The 17364-nt window shown below is 44.5% G+C and overlaps 1 protein-coding gene across 6 annotated transcripts in view; it reads left to right on the forward strand.

The window, feature by feature from the left end:
* FAT1 (FAT atypical cadherin 1) overlaps positions 1-14378 on the forward strand; it is a 126951-nt gene extending 112573 nt beyond the window's left edge. For 3 of the 6 annotated variants that reach the window (XM_055416455.2, XM_055416454.2, XM_055416456.2), the window contains exons 22-28: positions 480-942; positions 1624-1777; positions 1925-2035; positions 3986-4617; positions 5307-5444; positions 10754-10789; positions 11771-14378. In XM_055416455.2, coding sequence (XP_055272430.2) covers positions 480-942; positions 1624-1777; positions 1925-2035; positions 3986-4617; positions 5307-5444; positions 10754-10789; positions 11771-12399 — 2163 coding nt within the window. In that variant the 3' untranslated portion in view covers positions 12400-14378. Of the gene's footprint in view, positions 1-479; positions 943-1623; positions 1778-1924; positions 2036-3985; positions 4618-5306; positions 5445-5933; positions 5987-10753; positions 10790-11770 lie in introns of all 6 variants that reach the window. The other 3 variants (XR_016036509.1, XM_088832718.1, XM_088832717.1) reach the window with 3 other exon arrangements.
* Positions 14379-17364: the final 2986 nt, after the last annotated feature.

Raw genomic sequence — 17364 nt, forward strand, 5'->3', positions numbered from 1 at the left:
ATCTGATGCTCTTCTGTTCGGTTAGCAGTCGTCAGTCACTTACACAATGCCTTTAGGTTATGTAGGTGGAACTTTGATGTCCCTGAGAGGCCTGTTGTTATTATTTGTAAGTAAACCAAGGAGCACGTGTTCTATAGTACTTAAATGCAAGACCTTGGGCTTCCCTGGTAAAAAATCCGCCCGCAATGCGGGAGACCTGGGTTCGATCCCCGAGTCAGGAAGATCCCCTGGAGAAGGGAAGAGCCACCTTCTCCAGTATTTCTTGCCTGGAGAATTGCATGGACAGAGAAGCCTGGCAGGCTACAATCCATAAGGTCGTAAACAGTCAGACATGACTGAGCGACTTTCCCTTTCATCCCTGCTTGCACTAACTTGCTGCCTTTAGGCCACAGACCCAGCCCCTCCTTTAGATGCATGATCCAAGGCTGGGCTCGACGATTCCGCCAGAGTAACGGGCACAGTGATTGTCTCTGTCGCAGATCCACAACGGGAGGCTGCAGTACAAGTTCGACTGTGGCAGCGGCCCTGGCATCGTCTCGGTGCAGAGCATCCAGGTCAATGACGGGCTGTGGCACGCGGTGTCCCTGGAGGTGAACGGGAACTACGCCAGGCTGGTTCTGGATCAGGTCCACACCGCCTCGGGCACAGCCCCGGGGACACTGAAAACCCTCAACCTCGACAGCCACGTGTTTTTTGGGGGCCACGTCCGCCAGCAGGGCTCGCGGCACGGACGGAGCCCCCAGGTGGGCAGTGGTTTCCGGGGCTGCATGGACTCCATTTACCTGAATGGACAGGAGCTGCCCTTAAACAACAGACCCAGGAGCTACGCACACATCGAGGAGTCAGTGGATGTGTCTCCCGGGTGCTTGCTGGCGGCGACAGAGGACTGCTCGAGCAGCCCCTGCCAGAACGGGGGCGTCTGCCACCCCTCCCCGACGGGAGGTAAGCCTCACACCAGAGCCTCTCCTAAGTGATCCATCCATGTGTATGCGCTGGGGGCAGAGGTCTCCCGGCGTTTCTGCTTTTCTTCTTCACGTGCAGTCAGTTTGGTTGCATACGGCAGCCGGCCTAAGTGACACTCGAGTGGAGCTGGACTTAGGGTTCATTCTGGGAGCAGCTGGAGGGGACAGTTTCTCTCCCGCCGAGTGGTGGCCTCACTACATTGCATTTCCAGACATGTGTCATTCTGCACTAGTAGCCACAGGAAACCACAGCTGACCCTGAATGCCTTTCCAGTCACAAGGACGCCAGCCAGGGGGTTGGAATTGGTTCCACATAGTTCTCCCTAAGCCTCCTTTTACCCGCTGGCCCAGCGTGGGGCCTGCTAGCCTTGCTCACTCGAGACGGGGGTGGGAGTGTGGTTTTCCAGAAGGCCTTGGGTTCCCTTGGGTAAGTTAGGATGACCTTGATTGAGTCACGAGTTCCCTCTTCAGCCCTTCGTATTCGGGTGATTCCAGCGGTGAAAGGTTTGGTGATACAGTTTGTACCCAGAGGGTATGGGGGATCGAATAGGTTTTACAAGTCTTAGCTTAATTTTCACTTAAATGTAAAAGCCAATATCCTGAGACTTCTTTTTTTGAGTTCCCGAGTGATAGTACTTTTGGTTCCCATTTGCCGGTTTAGGTTATTACTGCAAATGCAACGCCTTGTACATCGGGACCTACTGCGAGGTGAGCGTCAACCCGTGTTCTTCCAACCCCTGCCTGTACGGCGGTACCTGCATCGTGGACAACGGAGACTTCGTCTGCCAGTGCAGAGGACTGTATACTGGTCAGAGGTGTGTAGTTTCCCCAGACTTCCATCACTCATCGGAGCAGGAGCACTTCTGCCGTCATCGTGTGTGTGTGCAACATCTGCATTCATTTGCTTCTGAGTTGCAGGAAAAAACATTAGGTTTTTATGCTTATTTTCCCTTGTCCTTCAGGTGCCAGCTTAGCCCCTACTGCAAAGATGAACCTTGTAAAAACGGTGGAACGTGTTTTGACAGTTTGGATGGTGCTGTCTGTCAGTGTGACTCAGGTTTTAGGGGAGACAGGTAACTGACTTCTTTCAAGATCTGTGTTTGCAGCTCGCTGTAGGGTCACAGCGATTGGCAGATGCAACAAAACTTCAATAATTTGGACTGTGTTGCTTTAGAATTTGAATTCAGAGCTCATAGTGACTTTGTACGGAGAAGGCAATGGCAAGCCACTCCAGTACTCTTGCCTAGAAAATCCCATGGATGGAGGAGCCTGGTAGGCTGCAGTCCGTGGGGTCGCTAAGGGTCGGACACGACTGAGCAACTTTACTTTCACTTTTTACTTTCACTTTTCACTTTCACACATTGGAGAAGGAAATGGCAACCCACTCCAGTGTTCTTGCCTGGAGAATCCCACGGACGGGGGAGCCTGGTGGGTTTCCGTCTATGGGGTCACACAGAGTCGGACACGACTGAAGTGACTTAGCAGCAGCAGCAGTGACTTTGTATAATTTATCTTTTCATTCTTTTAAAAAAATATTGAGCAAGTAAACATGATATAATGCTTGAAACACTATATGCTTTGAATATAGAGTGCTTCTATACTTTAAGAATGTTATTTATAAACAAGGAACGTAGGGTACTTGCAGGAAGTAACTGTGGAAACAGTAAGATTGTTTTTTTTTTTTTACAACAGATGCCTATGGGGTTGTTACCTGTCTATGAGATAGATGACTTTTTTTCATCGTTTATGTAGCATCTAAAACATTTCTCGACTCTTTAGGTATCTTTTGTGAGCCGTCCATAGTCTGAGAGGCGATCAGTATTTTTGGTGAAGAATATGAGGCGTTAAGATGCCCGTTGTCGACGCTGAATGAAATGGTTTTCAGTTCCAGGTGCCATTTCACCTTAGACTTTCCAGCAGGTTCAGTTCAAAAACTCGGTGCTTGTTACATGCAAGTGCTTAGTGCAATACGTCTAGAAAAGCCTTCACCCGTCACTTTTGTTAGAAGGCTTGAAGTGTGACCTGCCTGCAGGGATTCACGTAAGGTTTTGCTCTAGAAGTAATTCTGAATTTCCCCGTCAGTCACGTGGTTTTCATTCATTCATCTACTTGGGTCCTAGTCAGTACTCAATATAGTTGACGAAAATGTCCCAGTAATCAAAATTGTAATGCCAGGTGCGTATAGGACTGTTAGAGGACCATGCATTTTGTTAGAGGAGGAAGGGTTTGAGCGGTGACGGGAGACCCGCACGGTGCCAGAGACGCCCACTGGGAAGGGGAGGGGAGGAGGGGGCTTGAGGGGACTTTCCTGTGGGCGATTCTGAAAGGGTGAGGAGCCAAGGAGGGTTTTCAACATGGAGAAACATTTAAAAATGAAAAGCAGAGAGTTTTCTAGCCTTTCACATGCTGTATGGAGCTATCATATTCCCTCATGGGAAAGTTATCGGAGAAATTTAATCCAGCCCTCTTGGAATACATTTATCAGCATGCACTTTTCTAAATATCTGGATTAGAAATCAAGACACACAGACGTTTAGCCAATGAATTTGATTCAGTCATCTGTTGAATCCTTAGAAAAATGGCAGCTAAACATTGACGTGATACATTTATCTCCCAGACGTACAGGGTGTAAACTCAAATGAGTCATTACTGCACGAAGGATTTTTGTGTAGTTACTGTCGACAGTGTGTTTTGGCTGTGCTGTGTCTGGGTCATTGTTGCTAAGTCACTTCAGTCGTGTCCGACTCTCTGCGACCCCATAGACTGAAGCCCACCAGGCTCCTCTGTCCATGGGATGCTCCAGGCAAGAATACTGGAGTGGGGTTGCCATGCCCTCCTCCAGGGGGTCTTCCCCACCCCGGGATGGAACCCGTGTCTCCTGCACTGGCAGGCAGGTTCTTTACCATTAGTGCCACCTGGGAAGCCCAGGTCAGTGTTGGCTGAGTCCTATTAGGGAGGGATGATTAGCCTTTGGTCTCTATGATGCTGCCAAGGCCTCTCCTAACCCTGGGCTGTCTCGGCAGGTGTCAGAGCGACGTTGACGAATGTGCTGGCAACCCCTGCCGGAACGGGGCCCTCTGTGAGAACACGCACGGCTCCTACCACTGCAACTGCAGCCGCGAGTACAAGGGAAAACACTGCGAAGACGTGGCTCCCAACCAGTACGTGTCGACCCCCTGGAACATCGGCCTGGCCGAGGGGATCGGCATCGTCGTCTTCCTCACGGGCATCTTTCTGCTGGTGCTCCTGTTCGTCTTCTGCCGCAAGATGATCAGTCGGAAGAAGAAACCCCAGCCTGAACCCGAGGACAAACACCTGGGACCCAGCACAGCTTTCTTGCAAAGACCGTATTTCGATTCCAAGCTGAATAAGAACATTTACTCCGACATACCACCCCAGGTGCCTGTCCGGCCCATCTCCTACACCCCAAGCATTCCAAGTGACTCTCGAAACAACCTTGACCGCAACTCCTTCGAAGGGTCGGCTATACCCGAGCACCCCGAGTTCAGCACCTTCAACCCCGAGTCCATGCACGGACACCGGAAAGCCGTGGCCGTCTGCAGCGTAGCCCCAAACCTGCCTCCCCCGCCACCCTCAAACTCTCCTTCTGACAGCGACTCCATCCAGAAACCTAGCTGGGACTTCGACTATGATAGTAAGACTGGTTTTCTCCATCTCAATAAAATGTCTCTGACCTCGCGGCAGCGTGGCGTCTTTGTTAGTAATGAACGTGCTCAGACTCCACAGAGCTCTGGTACGATTGGGAACCTGTTCCTGGCATCCCAGGCCTGACCGAGCACTGTAGCCGCGATGTTGCTTTAATTTAGGAATTGAATCTAGTTGTGTTCCATTCATCTGGAAAGATCATTTTGTTTTTGTAATTGATCTGGGTTCTCAACTCTAACTGGTGAGGGGATTTTTATGACAGAAAAATTGGGAGGGCATTTGCATGATATGATTTTTTTTTTCTCAGAATGTGGCTGGCAGAAGTGACAATATTTAAGTGGCCTGACGTCTACTGGATGCCTTGAAAAAGCTATATATTACCATCTTCAAATAAAATTTTAATTCCCCATGTTGTCTGATAGTCTCCACCAGAGGCCGGTTTATTGAGAATTTCTATTCTTATGAGTCTGCCAGCTGTATTTGTAGGTTTTGTATTTTGTATCTTGTTCTGTTGTGGAGATGTTTCTTTTCTTTTTTTTTTCTTTCAATGTTCTTTTATTGCATAAATGCCAGGCAGTCCACGGGTCACACTTGCTTCGTGTCAGGATACAGCAGGGAAGAAAAGAGAGTCTCCTGCCTTCATGGCGTGTAACTGTTTTGTCTGTCATCTCCTTTTAGCTAAAGTAGTGGATCTTGATCCTTGTCTCTCCAAAAAGCCTTTGGAGGAGAAGCCATCTCACCCATACAGCGCCCGGGAAAGCCTGTCCGAAGTGCACTCCCTGAGCTCCTTCCAGTCGGAGTCGTGCGATGACAATGGTGAGTAAACACGCATCCGCAGCGCTCACCGGCCACAGCCCCGCGCACGTGACACAGGACAGGGACATAGTCGCTGGTTCCGTCTCAGACGGCCTTCACACTTCACTGCAGGCCACAGTTGGACAGCCTTGCATGAACATCCTCTGGGGACGATGTGGAAAACGTCCTTCATGCTTAGAAATTGGAACGGTAGTGACTGGTCGTAATAGGAAAGAAAATATAACTGATTGAAAGATAAGCTCTGTCTGATCGGTTAGTTCTGCATTGACCTTTCTTCCATGACAGTGAATGCTATAGAAGTTATGTGGATTAAAAAAAAAAAAAGAAACCTTGTACCAGCTTCCTTGAGCACACCTGCGTTGCACACACGCTCGCGCCCCCACAGCCCTAAGAGGAGATGCGATAGTCTGACACGGGCCACTTGAGCAGCACCTGTGATTGTTACAAGGTTCTGTTTGTCTCTCCCCACCGACTCCCTTGCGGCCTCAGCTCCCATTTGGATCAGAGCGTACTGACTGAGAGCACAGTTTAAGAGATTGCTAGTAAGTTGGATTATATTTCTAATGAAGAAAGTTTGACAGTGGGATCTTTGCTGCCAGTTTCGTTTCTTTGAGGGTGAATGGCGTTGATAAACACTTTTACCATATTAGCACATACCAGTAGAGAAAACGGTCAGTGTCCAGAAACCCAATAAAGTGAGTTTTTAGTGGTAATTTTTGAATGTCAGAATTAGTTTGATTATAATTTCTTTGCATAAAAATGCCATGTGTAAACAATTTATTGATGGAAGGAAATAACTCACTAACAATTATTTGATTATTTGTAAACTCAGCGTTCAGTTCAGTTCAGTCGCTCAGTCATGTCCGACTCTCCGCGACCCCATGAATCACACAGAGTAGGTAGTCCAAAATACACTGCAGAGACCATTTCGAAACTAAGGATGGCCATATGTATGTGCCATTCATTCCTGAGCCATTTCAAGCATGTTATATAGGATATGAAGGTGCAACAGTGTTTATTATTTAGCGATAAAGTATTTGGACAGAGCTCTGCTTATCAAACCAACAACAAAGTAGAATTCTTTCTTTCATTAGTTTTAATTCTAAAACATAGAGTTGCCAATTTACATAATAATTTATATCTTTGTCCTTAAATGCTCTTCATAAATCTCAGAATTTTGCCAGTAGTTTCTTTCTTTTCCTAGGTTTTTTTTTTTTTTAACTGAAACATCATTCTTCTTAATAATCTTAGATACTTTTAATAAGCTATGGTCAAACTAGTTAGGAAAATTAATTGCCAGATAATACAATGTGAGGAAAAAATATATTATCCAGGAGTGTCTTTATTTTAACCTTTATCATAATTTTAATCATTATAAATCATAAATTTGAAGCCTGTATAAAAAGTATATTTAAATCCTATTTCTAGTTTTCTAAGGCTGTTGTAACAGATTACATAATTGGCTTACGACAAGATAGATTTGTTATAGTTCTGCAGTTTAGAAGTGTGACGCTTGTCTCAGCAGGCTGAAATTAAGATATCAGCAGGACTGTCTCCTTTCTGGAGACGCCAGAGGAGAGACCCTGTCCTGTACCTTTCCCAGCGTCTAGAACCTCCCCACATTCCATGGCTCATGGCCTCCATCTGTCAAAGATAGCAACACTGTGCTTCACCGGTCTGTCTGCTGCAGTCTAGCTCTCCAACCACAGCTGGGAAAGTTGCTCCCCTTAAGAACCCTTGCGATTAAATGGGGGCTGCACAGATCATGCAGGGGAGTCTCTTCATCTCAGGCTCTTTAACTTCATCAAATTAGCAAAGTCCCTTTGGCCAAGGATGGTAACTTGTTCCCAGGGCGAGGATGTGGCCTTTTCGGAGGGCCATCCTTCTGCCTGTTATGTGCACACTTATTTATCTTGGCATAAATACTTTGAAACAGTTTGATACAGGAATGAAAAGGGGATTTACACAGGAAACAGCCAGGCAGACAGTCTGCGTTTCTCTGCTGGTATGTTAGCTCACCAGCTGTTAACTCGTCTGCAGAAAGACAGGAAAATTGGGGTGGGAGTACAGAGAGCAGAGACACAGCCATTTTTGTATTCATATTGCATATTTTACCTTATTATGCAGCTTTTAATTTTCTTCCTGCAAACAATGTATGAGTGTATTAAATGGACCCAGAAAATTGGCTTAGCCAAGTATTTGACTCTTTGAATGTGAAAGCTTTTGCCCATGGGATGTTAAAATCAGGGTTGTTTTGTCCTGATTTGATTCATAATTGTAATTGTGAAACAAATTTATGGCTGAAAGTTCTTTTCCTAAATTAGAGTATAATATGGTTACTCGTTACTCTATTCCTTTGATTAATGATAACAAACATATAACTTGATTGGAAAAATCTGAGACATATAAGGAACAAGTGCAAAGATCATACATAATTACATAGCTATGTTTCAAGTATTCACATCGTTAAACTATGAGGTAGAGGCTGTATAATATGCAGAAATCGTATTTAATGCAGTTTCCTGACTCACTGAAGGTCTTTCTAATTTCCTGCTCTTGTGCCTTTTCACAAGCTTCCATAGTGACTGTAATACACCTTGTCAATGCTGTCGTTGACATGGTGACTGAAGAAGGTATAGTTGTGTGTGTGTTCTGTGTTCGTGTTCACAGTGACTGTCCCTGGAGTGGTGTGCTTTTGCATTGTAGTGTTGTACAAAGTCCTTATGTGCTGGTTCTGAAGAGGGTGAATACTCTTATGCTGTGCAGGTGTGTCCATTCATAATCCAGAGGTGTTGCAAAATATCATTCTATATATGTGTTACGTATGTTACGTGTGTCTGTGGCCTTTTTTACCCTTTTGTGGTTCACAGTAAATTTACACAGTTGCCAGAAGTCACCCATAGTGTCTTGACAACTGCCTTTACGCGGAACAGTATGAAGAAGTTAAAAGTAATTCTAATTATCTAAAAAAATGTTTTAATATAGAAAATTCTCTTCATGTGAATAGGAGTAAAACTAAGTATAACACAGCTTTTACAATTGCCTATACCTGACTCTTCCCTTTTGTATTTTCCCTGGTATGGTGGAGGAAAATTGTAGAACATGATAGAAGGCAATATTTTTATATTTGGTTGAGTAAAAATCATTTCATAGGAAGCTTTATCTGTTCAAAATTTTAAGAAATTCCTGCCTTAAATTATTTCAAATTAGCCCTCTGTCAGTGCACTGGCCGGAGAAGGCAATGGCAAGCCACTCCAGTACTATTGCCTAGAAAATCCCATGGATAGAGGAGCCTGGTGGGCTGCAGTCCGTGGGGTCGCTAAGGGTCGGACACGACTGAGCGACTTCACTTTCACTTTTCACTTTCATGCACTGGAGAAGGAAATGGCAACCCACTCCAGTGTTCTTGCCTGGAGAATCCCAGGGACGGGGGAACCTGGTGGGGTTCTGTCTATGGGGTCACACAGAGTCAGACACGACTGAAGTGACTTAGCAGCAGCAGCAGCAGTTCACTGGCATTCGAGTTATCACATGCAGAGTGCACAGGTGTTTTCAGACTAGAAATCAGATCACTGTAGGTCTTGTGAAAAGCTTAATTGTTAGGCCCTAACGCCAAGATTTCTGATTGAGCAAATCTGGCTAGGGCCCTGAGAATGCACATTTCTAACCAACCAGCCCCCAGTTAATTCTGATGTTGCTGGTGTAAGAACCACACTTGGAGAACTACTGGCCTAGACCACTGGGAGCCCACAAAGCTTAGGGAATCCTTGCTGCTGGGACAACAAATAGGTTTGCTGAGACGTAGGTGAGAGAAGGATGATTTCAAGCCAAGTTTGATGGGGTGCTGCTTACTAATTGTGGTTACCAGTGAGCCTTACACTTAGTTTCCAGGAAGTTACCATGTCCTAACTTGGCGTTATCAGAAGGGGATCTATATTTTGTCTACTGAATCTTAGTTCTCCCATGATGAAACCCTGATATTTATATAATATATTGACTGAGTTTAAAGAAACAGAATTAGAATAGTTCTTTCATGGCAATCTATTTCGTTGAAAAATATCTTTGACGTATGAAATATATAAATTGAGTTTAAAATGGAAAACTAAGAATAATGGAATGACTGTTTAGTAAACAGAAGTTGTCAATCCTCTTTTTGGAAAGAAACTACCACATTTTTAGCAGGCTTTTTAGAATAGTTCCAGAGATAAATGTTAGCTAAATACTGGCTTACTCATGTTCTAGAAATCACCACAAGTTTTTTATTTAATTCCTAGACGAGAACTGTCAATCAAATCTTATTTGTTCCAAGTTACTTTATCACTGGGTTTTCAAGAGCATCATTGAATGCACAGAAAGCATGGGTCTAGTTTAGAAAATTACTAGTCAATCTATTTCCACAATAAGAATTACAATGATAGTCAATGGTTAGTGCTTGACCTACATTATCTGATTTAATCCTCATAAAAACTAAGGGATTTCCACCTCCATTTCGAAGAGAAGAGCCTGAAGCTTAGCCAGGGTAAGCAGCCTGCCCTGCGGTCACGTGATTCACATTGACTCTGCCCCATGCCGGAGTTCTGTGTGCAAAACAAGGACTCCAGGAGAGGGAGAAGCCAGGCAGATTTGGGTGGGCTCAGGGTTCAGGTCAGCTGATGGTGTCTCTAAGGAAAGGTGGACAATGTGAATATAAAATCATGTTCAGGGCAAGGTCTGGTGAGGTTTTCTCTTAGCTGTTCATTAGTATCTAAGTGTGTTCGTGGTTTCTCTGAATTCTGGACATGTGAAGGCTATATTGTGCTGTGAAGTTTGTGTCTCTCCTGTAGCTCTAGCTTATGTATTTTGCATTATCACCTAAGCAACCTGATGTTACCCAGCCTTAGAAAAAAAAATGATTTTGTAATATTTCTCAGTGACATGAGGGGGTCATTTAAATTCCTTATCAGTTTACATTTTATTAGAGCCTTGTAACTCTATTTCAATGACTCCTAACAAAATGTTGTGTTTTCAGGAGTAGCTTGCCAGGAACAAGGGAAAGAAAGTAAAACCCTGTCCGATTGTCCCGGCCAAGTCCCTAGTTCGTCATCCCTCGTCTGCTCCCTCTGCTCCCACGCCCCGTTTTATCTGAGCTACACAAATCTCTCACCGTTTGGGATTTTCACAGATAATGGCTTAGAAGGCACAGTACATGGCTGACTGGGCCTTTATAAAACAGTTGATATTGTGTTATGGACTTATCTTTATTGCCTTTTCAGCCGTCTTTCTCTTTTAATTACAAGTGTTTTCTTTTCTCTCTACTCTGCAACCAAAAGAGTCTTTGGCTGCTCCTGACCTCAGCAAATCAAGAGGTGACTTATGCATGCCAGTTGTTCATTGATTTTTCACTAAACAAATGGGCAGAGACCTGACCCAGTGTGACTTGCACGTGTCTGCACCCGTAACTACTGCCTACTTGTTCGTGGCCTGCATTCTAAACGCACCTGCCTCACCTTCACTGACTGCCAAAGGATTTCAAAAATCCTGGGAGGGGGCTACCCCCAAACTGGAAGGGGTTTTTCTCTTTATTTTTTTTAATAATTATACCTTTATATAGTTGAAAATGACCCTTAGTCCTTTTTAAAGAAACAAAATTACTGTAGTTTATCAAAAATTGTATTACATTTGTCAATGTTTCATTGCCTTTCCTTTGATTTTGAGGCATGCTTTGCTATGTTACTAAATTAATATAATTTATTGTCTTTCTGAGGACTCGTGGAAAATAGTACAATTGTAACATTAAATTTATGACATTCTAAAGGAAATTTATTTTTAAAATTTTGCATGCTAGTGATTACTTTTATTATCTGCAAGACACATTCGTTGGTATCTTTTTTAATGACAAGTAGTACATACAGATCAGGTGACATTCTTGAGACGCCTTTGTGCAAGGACAAAATTTCTTTATCAAGGTCCTAAGGCTGAACTAACACTCTTCTTCATAGAGGGCAGAGGGTTCTCAATGACTGCGGGAAAGCTGAAAGGATGATTGGAATCGTTTGAAGAAAAGTGCATGTCCTCTAGGCGCTAGCATACTGCTTCTTCTGTTAAAAACTTAACGTTTCTTTGAAAGTTAGGTACTTACCTAAAACTGTAAGTCCGCATTTCAGGAGCAGAGCCTAACTCACAGAGGGTCTCAGAGCCGGCGCGGGAGGGGAGGGGGTCAAAGCAGGGACCAAGGGTTCCCCAGACGGTGCCTTTGCGCCTGTGCGTGCTGCATACACTGGGCCCTTTCCGCGGCGCACACGCTGGGGAGGAAAACACGTTGACGTCTGGTTTTCTTTTCCACCAAGGGTATCACTGGGACACGTCGGATTGGATGCCCAGCGTTCCTCTGCCGGACATCCAGGAATTCCCCAATTACGAGGTCATCGACGAGCAGACCCCGCTGTACGCGGCCGATCCCAGCGCCATCGACACGGACTACTACCCCGGAGGCTACGACCTTGAGAATGACTTTCCGCCCCCGCCGGAGGACTTCCCCGGCGCGGACGAGCTCCCGCCCCTGCCCCCCGAGCTCAGCGACCAGCTCGAGCCCATGCACCCGCCCAGGGCCTCGCCGGGCGCGGGGAGCCCGGGCTCGGCCTCCCGAGGCCGCCAGAGGCTCCACGCGCACCAGTACCTGCCCGGCTTCTACGCCGTGGACCTGTCCGAGCCTCGGAAAGCCGGCGCCGGCGACGGCAGCGCCCGCAGAGGACCCTACGCCCCCTACCCTGCGGGGTACCCCAGGACCTGCGAAGCCCCCGCCGCGGAAAGCCTGCCGCTGTCGGTGTACGCCTCCACGGCGTCCTGCTCCGACGTGTCCGCGTGCTGCGAGGCCGAGTCGGAGGTCATGATGAGTGACTACGAGAGCGGGGACGACGGCCCCTTCGAGGAGCTGACGGTCCCGCCGCCGGACTCACAGCAGCACACGGAGGTCTGACCCGCAGACTCGCCCCCCGCCCCCGCCCCCCAAGTGCCTGAACCCCAGCGAACCTAGAGCGATCCCTGCCGCGGATGCCCTGCCCTGCACCGTTCTCTGCAGCAGCGCTTGCGCCCCTTCTTTCGGGGAGCCGCCCCCGGGCATGGCTGCACGGAACCCCCGCCCGCGCCTCCTGACCTGTTCGCCATCGCCAGTGTCCTGACCTACTGTCGTCGGATGCGGTTGACGTCCGCCGCACCATTCCCATTTTTTTTTTTGTATTTACATTCGTCCCGTGTTAAAACAATGAAGCGAAAATCAGCTCGCTCTCTCGTTAGCATGATTCATGTATTTATATAGATTTGATTATTTTAATTTTCCTGGTTTTTTTTTTGTAAATTTTATGTACAGTTTTGATTTTTCATAGTTTTCCCCTAGATTTTCAAGATAACTTCGTGCATTTTGTTTTTGACCGGATTTTGGTGGTGTTCATGTCATTTACCTAGCACCCTGATTTTTTTTTTTTTTTTATATAACCAGGGTTTCACTCTCTGTCCTTTTCAGCTGAAGTAGGACATTTCATTCATACATTTCAGTATAGTCATTCATTTCCAGCTGTACATAGGATGAGGACAGATCTGATCCATGAACATGTCTTAAATAAATGGGTTGCTGTATTTTAGGATTATAAACATTTTTCATTATTGGAAAGTGTAATGAGGACCTTCTGCAAAATCGTTTAGAACCAAAACCACCACGACACAATTTTTATAGTGTCTGTATATTTGTGATGCAAGGTCTTGTAAAGGTTTTTACTGAAAACTACCATTAACCAGTCTTTCTTACTGACAATAAATTATTAATAAAATACTTTAGCTTTGCTGTCTGTTATTTCCTCCCTATTTATACTCCTTTTCAGGATTCAGTTAATGAATTGAGAAAGAAGGGTGGATGGATATAGATGGACAGCTTTTATGGCTTAAATGTGAAAGGTCTCTTCCAGTTGCCAAAACCAGACTGTACTTACAGATGTTGACACTAGGTGGCAGTATATTGCCACGTGATACTGCTCAAAACTATAGGTATAGAGGCACAGCACTCTTTTATATAATAAACATTTTCTAACATTTAAAATTTTTTTTCTTATGCATTATTGCTATTACTTGGTCATAATTTCAGTGCATATATAGTTTTCACCTATGATTTATATCACAAAACTTTCTGTGAAGCATTTTACCTTTCTCTTGTCAAAGAACACATCCTACTTCTATAGGATTTAAAGTGAAACCCAGAAGTCATCTTCCTTGTGTATTTATAGTCAGAATCCATCCCTCTGTCCCACAGGTACTTGTTCAGTACCAACCACGTGCCAGCCACTGTGATAAGAGTTACAGAGAATCAGGCGTTCCTATAACTTTGCAAAACCGCATTTTCCCTTTTATTAAATGACATGTTATTTAATACATATAGTTTAAACGTCAAAGAGAGCTAAAATATGTACAACCAAAAGCAGCAAACTCACATTTTGCTGTCACCACTTGTAACTCTTTAAGCTGCTTTTCTCATTTTTCCTTTGAAATTTTTAAGTGTATATATTATTTCCTTTTTTTTCTTTTATTGAAGGCTAATTATTTTACAATATTATATTGGTTGGTTTTGCCATACATTGACATGAATCCGCCCCGGGTGTACATATATTATTTCTTGAGTCACTAATTTTAGGAATTGCAGAAGATGATGTAACCTATCAAACCTCTCAGCCTCTAATTCTCTTGCTATCCTCCCATATTGTTACAGCTTACGTTTTTGGTTTCCTTCATTCATAATGTTTTCATTGCTTTGATGATGTAAATATTTACCACAGAGCTAAGTAGTATATGATGTTTCTTTCCATCTACTTTACAATTTTATTTTTTTCTTAATTGCTTTAATTTTTCTCTTATTTTTAAAAAATTTGTTAGTTTTTATGTATTTAAAAAATCTTTTTGATCACCTACTGAGTGTTGTTCTTTACAGACAAAAAATGCTCTGTCATCTTAGGTTTTACACGAAGGGAGGGTGGGTGGCAAAGGGAGACAGTAAATCACTAAAATACAAAGCAGTGTATGGAGTGATGAGCACTAAGGAGAAGACTTCGTATGTGGGAAGGAAAGTGATGGGGAGGGTTGGGGATGGGAGGTGAATTTGTGGAAGACCTCAGTGGCAAGCTGGCATTTGAATAAACAGCTGAAACTGATAAGGGGGAATGATGCCAATGGGGTCACCTGGGGCACCAGCATTCCTGGCAGAAGAGCTAGTGTAAAGGCCCCAAGGTTAGAAGGTTAAAGAAAAGAAGGAAAAAACAGGTGTGGTCTCTCCAAGAGTGCCTCTTGAGACGTGGTCAAAACTACAAGAGGAGGACCTCTGCTGATACCCAGAGGTCTTTAAAAATTCACTTCTCCAGGGAAGGGACCTACCTTCCATTTCTGCTTGAGAAATACTGTTGCTCTTATTTTAAAGTTGGCTGGATGGGAAGACTGGCAGTTTTATCATGCAGTTAGTCCCCAGCTCTCATTCCCGGGAATAGTCCTGCTCAGAACCGAGCTGAGAGGCTGGGGTCTGACAACTTGTATACAGTTGAAGCAGCCCGTACCCCTGGGACTCACCCCGTTCATTGCCCATTTTCCAGTGAGAAATCATTGCAGGCTGCATGATCTCTCCAGGCTGCGAGGTCTGATTCCTCCTCTGCGAAGGCAGGATTTATCACTCCGCTCACCACCCGTCTTCACACGCTGTAGTGTGCTTTACAGTTACTACCTCTTACTTGCTTTGAAAACGGGGTTGCTTTAACTTTTTCTCCCTTTCCTTGTCTTGGTTTTTCAAGAGAAGAATACAGTCCTCTGCCATGTTAAACTGGAAGTCCGGAATATGCTCTTAGCCATTGATCCTCAGTGCTTAGGAGAACGTCAATGTCTTAGTTTCCTGTTGCTCCATTGCAAATTACCGTACATGTGGTGGCTTAAAATACCCCCTATTTGTTAGCTCCAGCTCTGCAGGTCAGAAGCCCAGCATGGCATGACGTGGATCTCTGCTCACATCTTGCAAGGCTGAAACCAAGTTTTCCTCTGGGCTGTGGCCCCCTGAGGTCTGGGTCCTCATCCAGGCTTGCATCTTGTGGGCAGATTCAGTTCCTTGGGGTCATTGGGACATAGGTCCCCATTGTCTTACTGGCTGTACAACAGAGTTTCCTGCCTTCTCACTGACTATACCCACTTTTTTGGCAGCCTCTGACTCAGGTTCTAGCTCTGTGACCCTCTGATAACTTAGTAGCTTACTTAACTTCAAAGTGAGCAGAAGAATTTCCCTCATGCTTCCCATCTCTGACCTCGGGAGGGGCTCAGTCCCTGGTTTAAGGACTCACCTGATTGGGTCAGGCCCATCCAGAATACTCTGCCATTTGACTAATTAAAAATCAACTGATTAGTGACCTAACCGTGGGGATTCCCATTGTATTTGCAAACCACATCTTTAAAGGCTCAAGGGGGAAATTATACTATTAATCCCCAGGTGGGGTTCTTGTGGATCACCTTGGAAGTCTACCCACCACCATTGGCACTCTGTTGTTTTTTATTTTGACAATACTTTGATCTTCCAAAATGTTATACAGACCGTATTTTAAACTGAAGACGACTAGCATTTTATTTTTTTTTTAAAGGCATCATCCGGAGCTAGTTAGAAATGAATAAACATCTTATATAAGGTCTCAAATGAAAATGATTAACATAACACCAACTCTATGAATTAGTGTTGAACACTTTTATTACAGAAAAATTAGGCAACCACATGGAACTAGCATATGCTTATCCATTTTTTCCTTAAAGGCTGTATTTCCATTACCCTTGGTAGGTATAAGTCAGGGTCTGTCACTTTCCCCAACTAGATTTCTTTTTGACTGTTTGCTTGTTGCCCATTTAGAGTTCCCTTGCAAAATTCAGATGCCTTAGAAAATTCCACTGCTTTTTCAGTATTTCTGAGCACTGCTAAATGTCATTTCCACAGGGTTGCCAAGAGACACAACTGAAGAACTTACACACACTACCCAGAAACAAATCCAGTATTGTTCTGTGTGTGTGGTCTGATTTCCTTTCTGAGTGTGCTACCTAAGTTTGATTCACAAACTTGGTACTTTGTATCCAGTTTTGCTCCCTTCTTTTCACCACTTCACCATGTAAATGATCCTTTTTAGAAAATGCCTTTTTAAAGAGTTTCATAGAGCATATGAAGAGCATAATGTTTCTATGCTTTTATAGAGCATAATGTTTCATAATACGGATTTAGAACCTATCTATTTTACTATGCTTAATGATGTTTACGACTTCTCACAGTTTTCCCAGCATTAATGTCTTTTTTAATCCAATATTAATGTCTTTGTAGATTCATTTTTGTTCCTCTTCAGGACAGATTTCTAGGTACGTGGATTGTTTTCAAAATATTGCCTACAATAAAATTTAGAGCTAAGACAACAAAAACGGCAGAACTTTGATGGCATTTTTACATTTCCTTACAATCGACCTAGTGCTCTTGCTGTGATAAGTCACTTCAGTCACGTCCAACTCTTTGCGACCCCCTGAACTGTAACACACCTGGCTCTTCTGTCCATGGGATTTTCCAGACAAGCATACTGGAGTGGGTTGCCATTTCCTTCTCCAGTGATATTTCTATGCATGCTTTTTTCCTCTGCCTTTTCCACATCACAGCATGGATAGGAGGTGATAGTTGTATGATGCAGTGACGTGAGGTGCTAGGCTTTCAGCCGCCGTGTGTTTCAGTGCCCTGGGCTCCTCCCAATCACCCAGCGGGCTGGGGGGTCAGGACCTTGGTGCCAGAAAGCCCTGGTCTAGGGGATTCTGGACAATCCTGCTCTTTTTCCTGTTCCTGTGAATTTATTTCTGTGAAAAATAAACTCTAGACAAGAATTGATCATCACAAAATTAGCCTTCATTTCCA

Source organism: Moschus berezovskii, chromosome 26 (genome assembly GCF_049115385.1).
Source record: "Moschus berezovskii isolate FMDL1 chromosome 26, NW_MosBer_1.0, whole genome shotgun sequence".
Lineage (NCBI taxonomy): Eukaryota > Metazoa > Chordata > Mammalia > Artiodactyla > Moschidae > Moschus > Moschus berezovskii.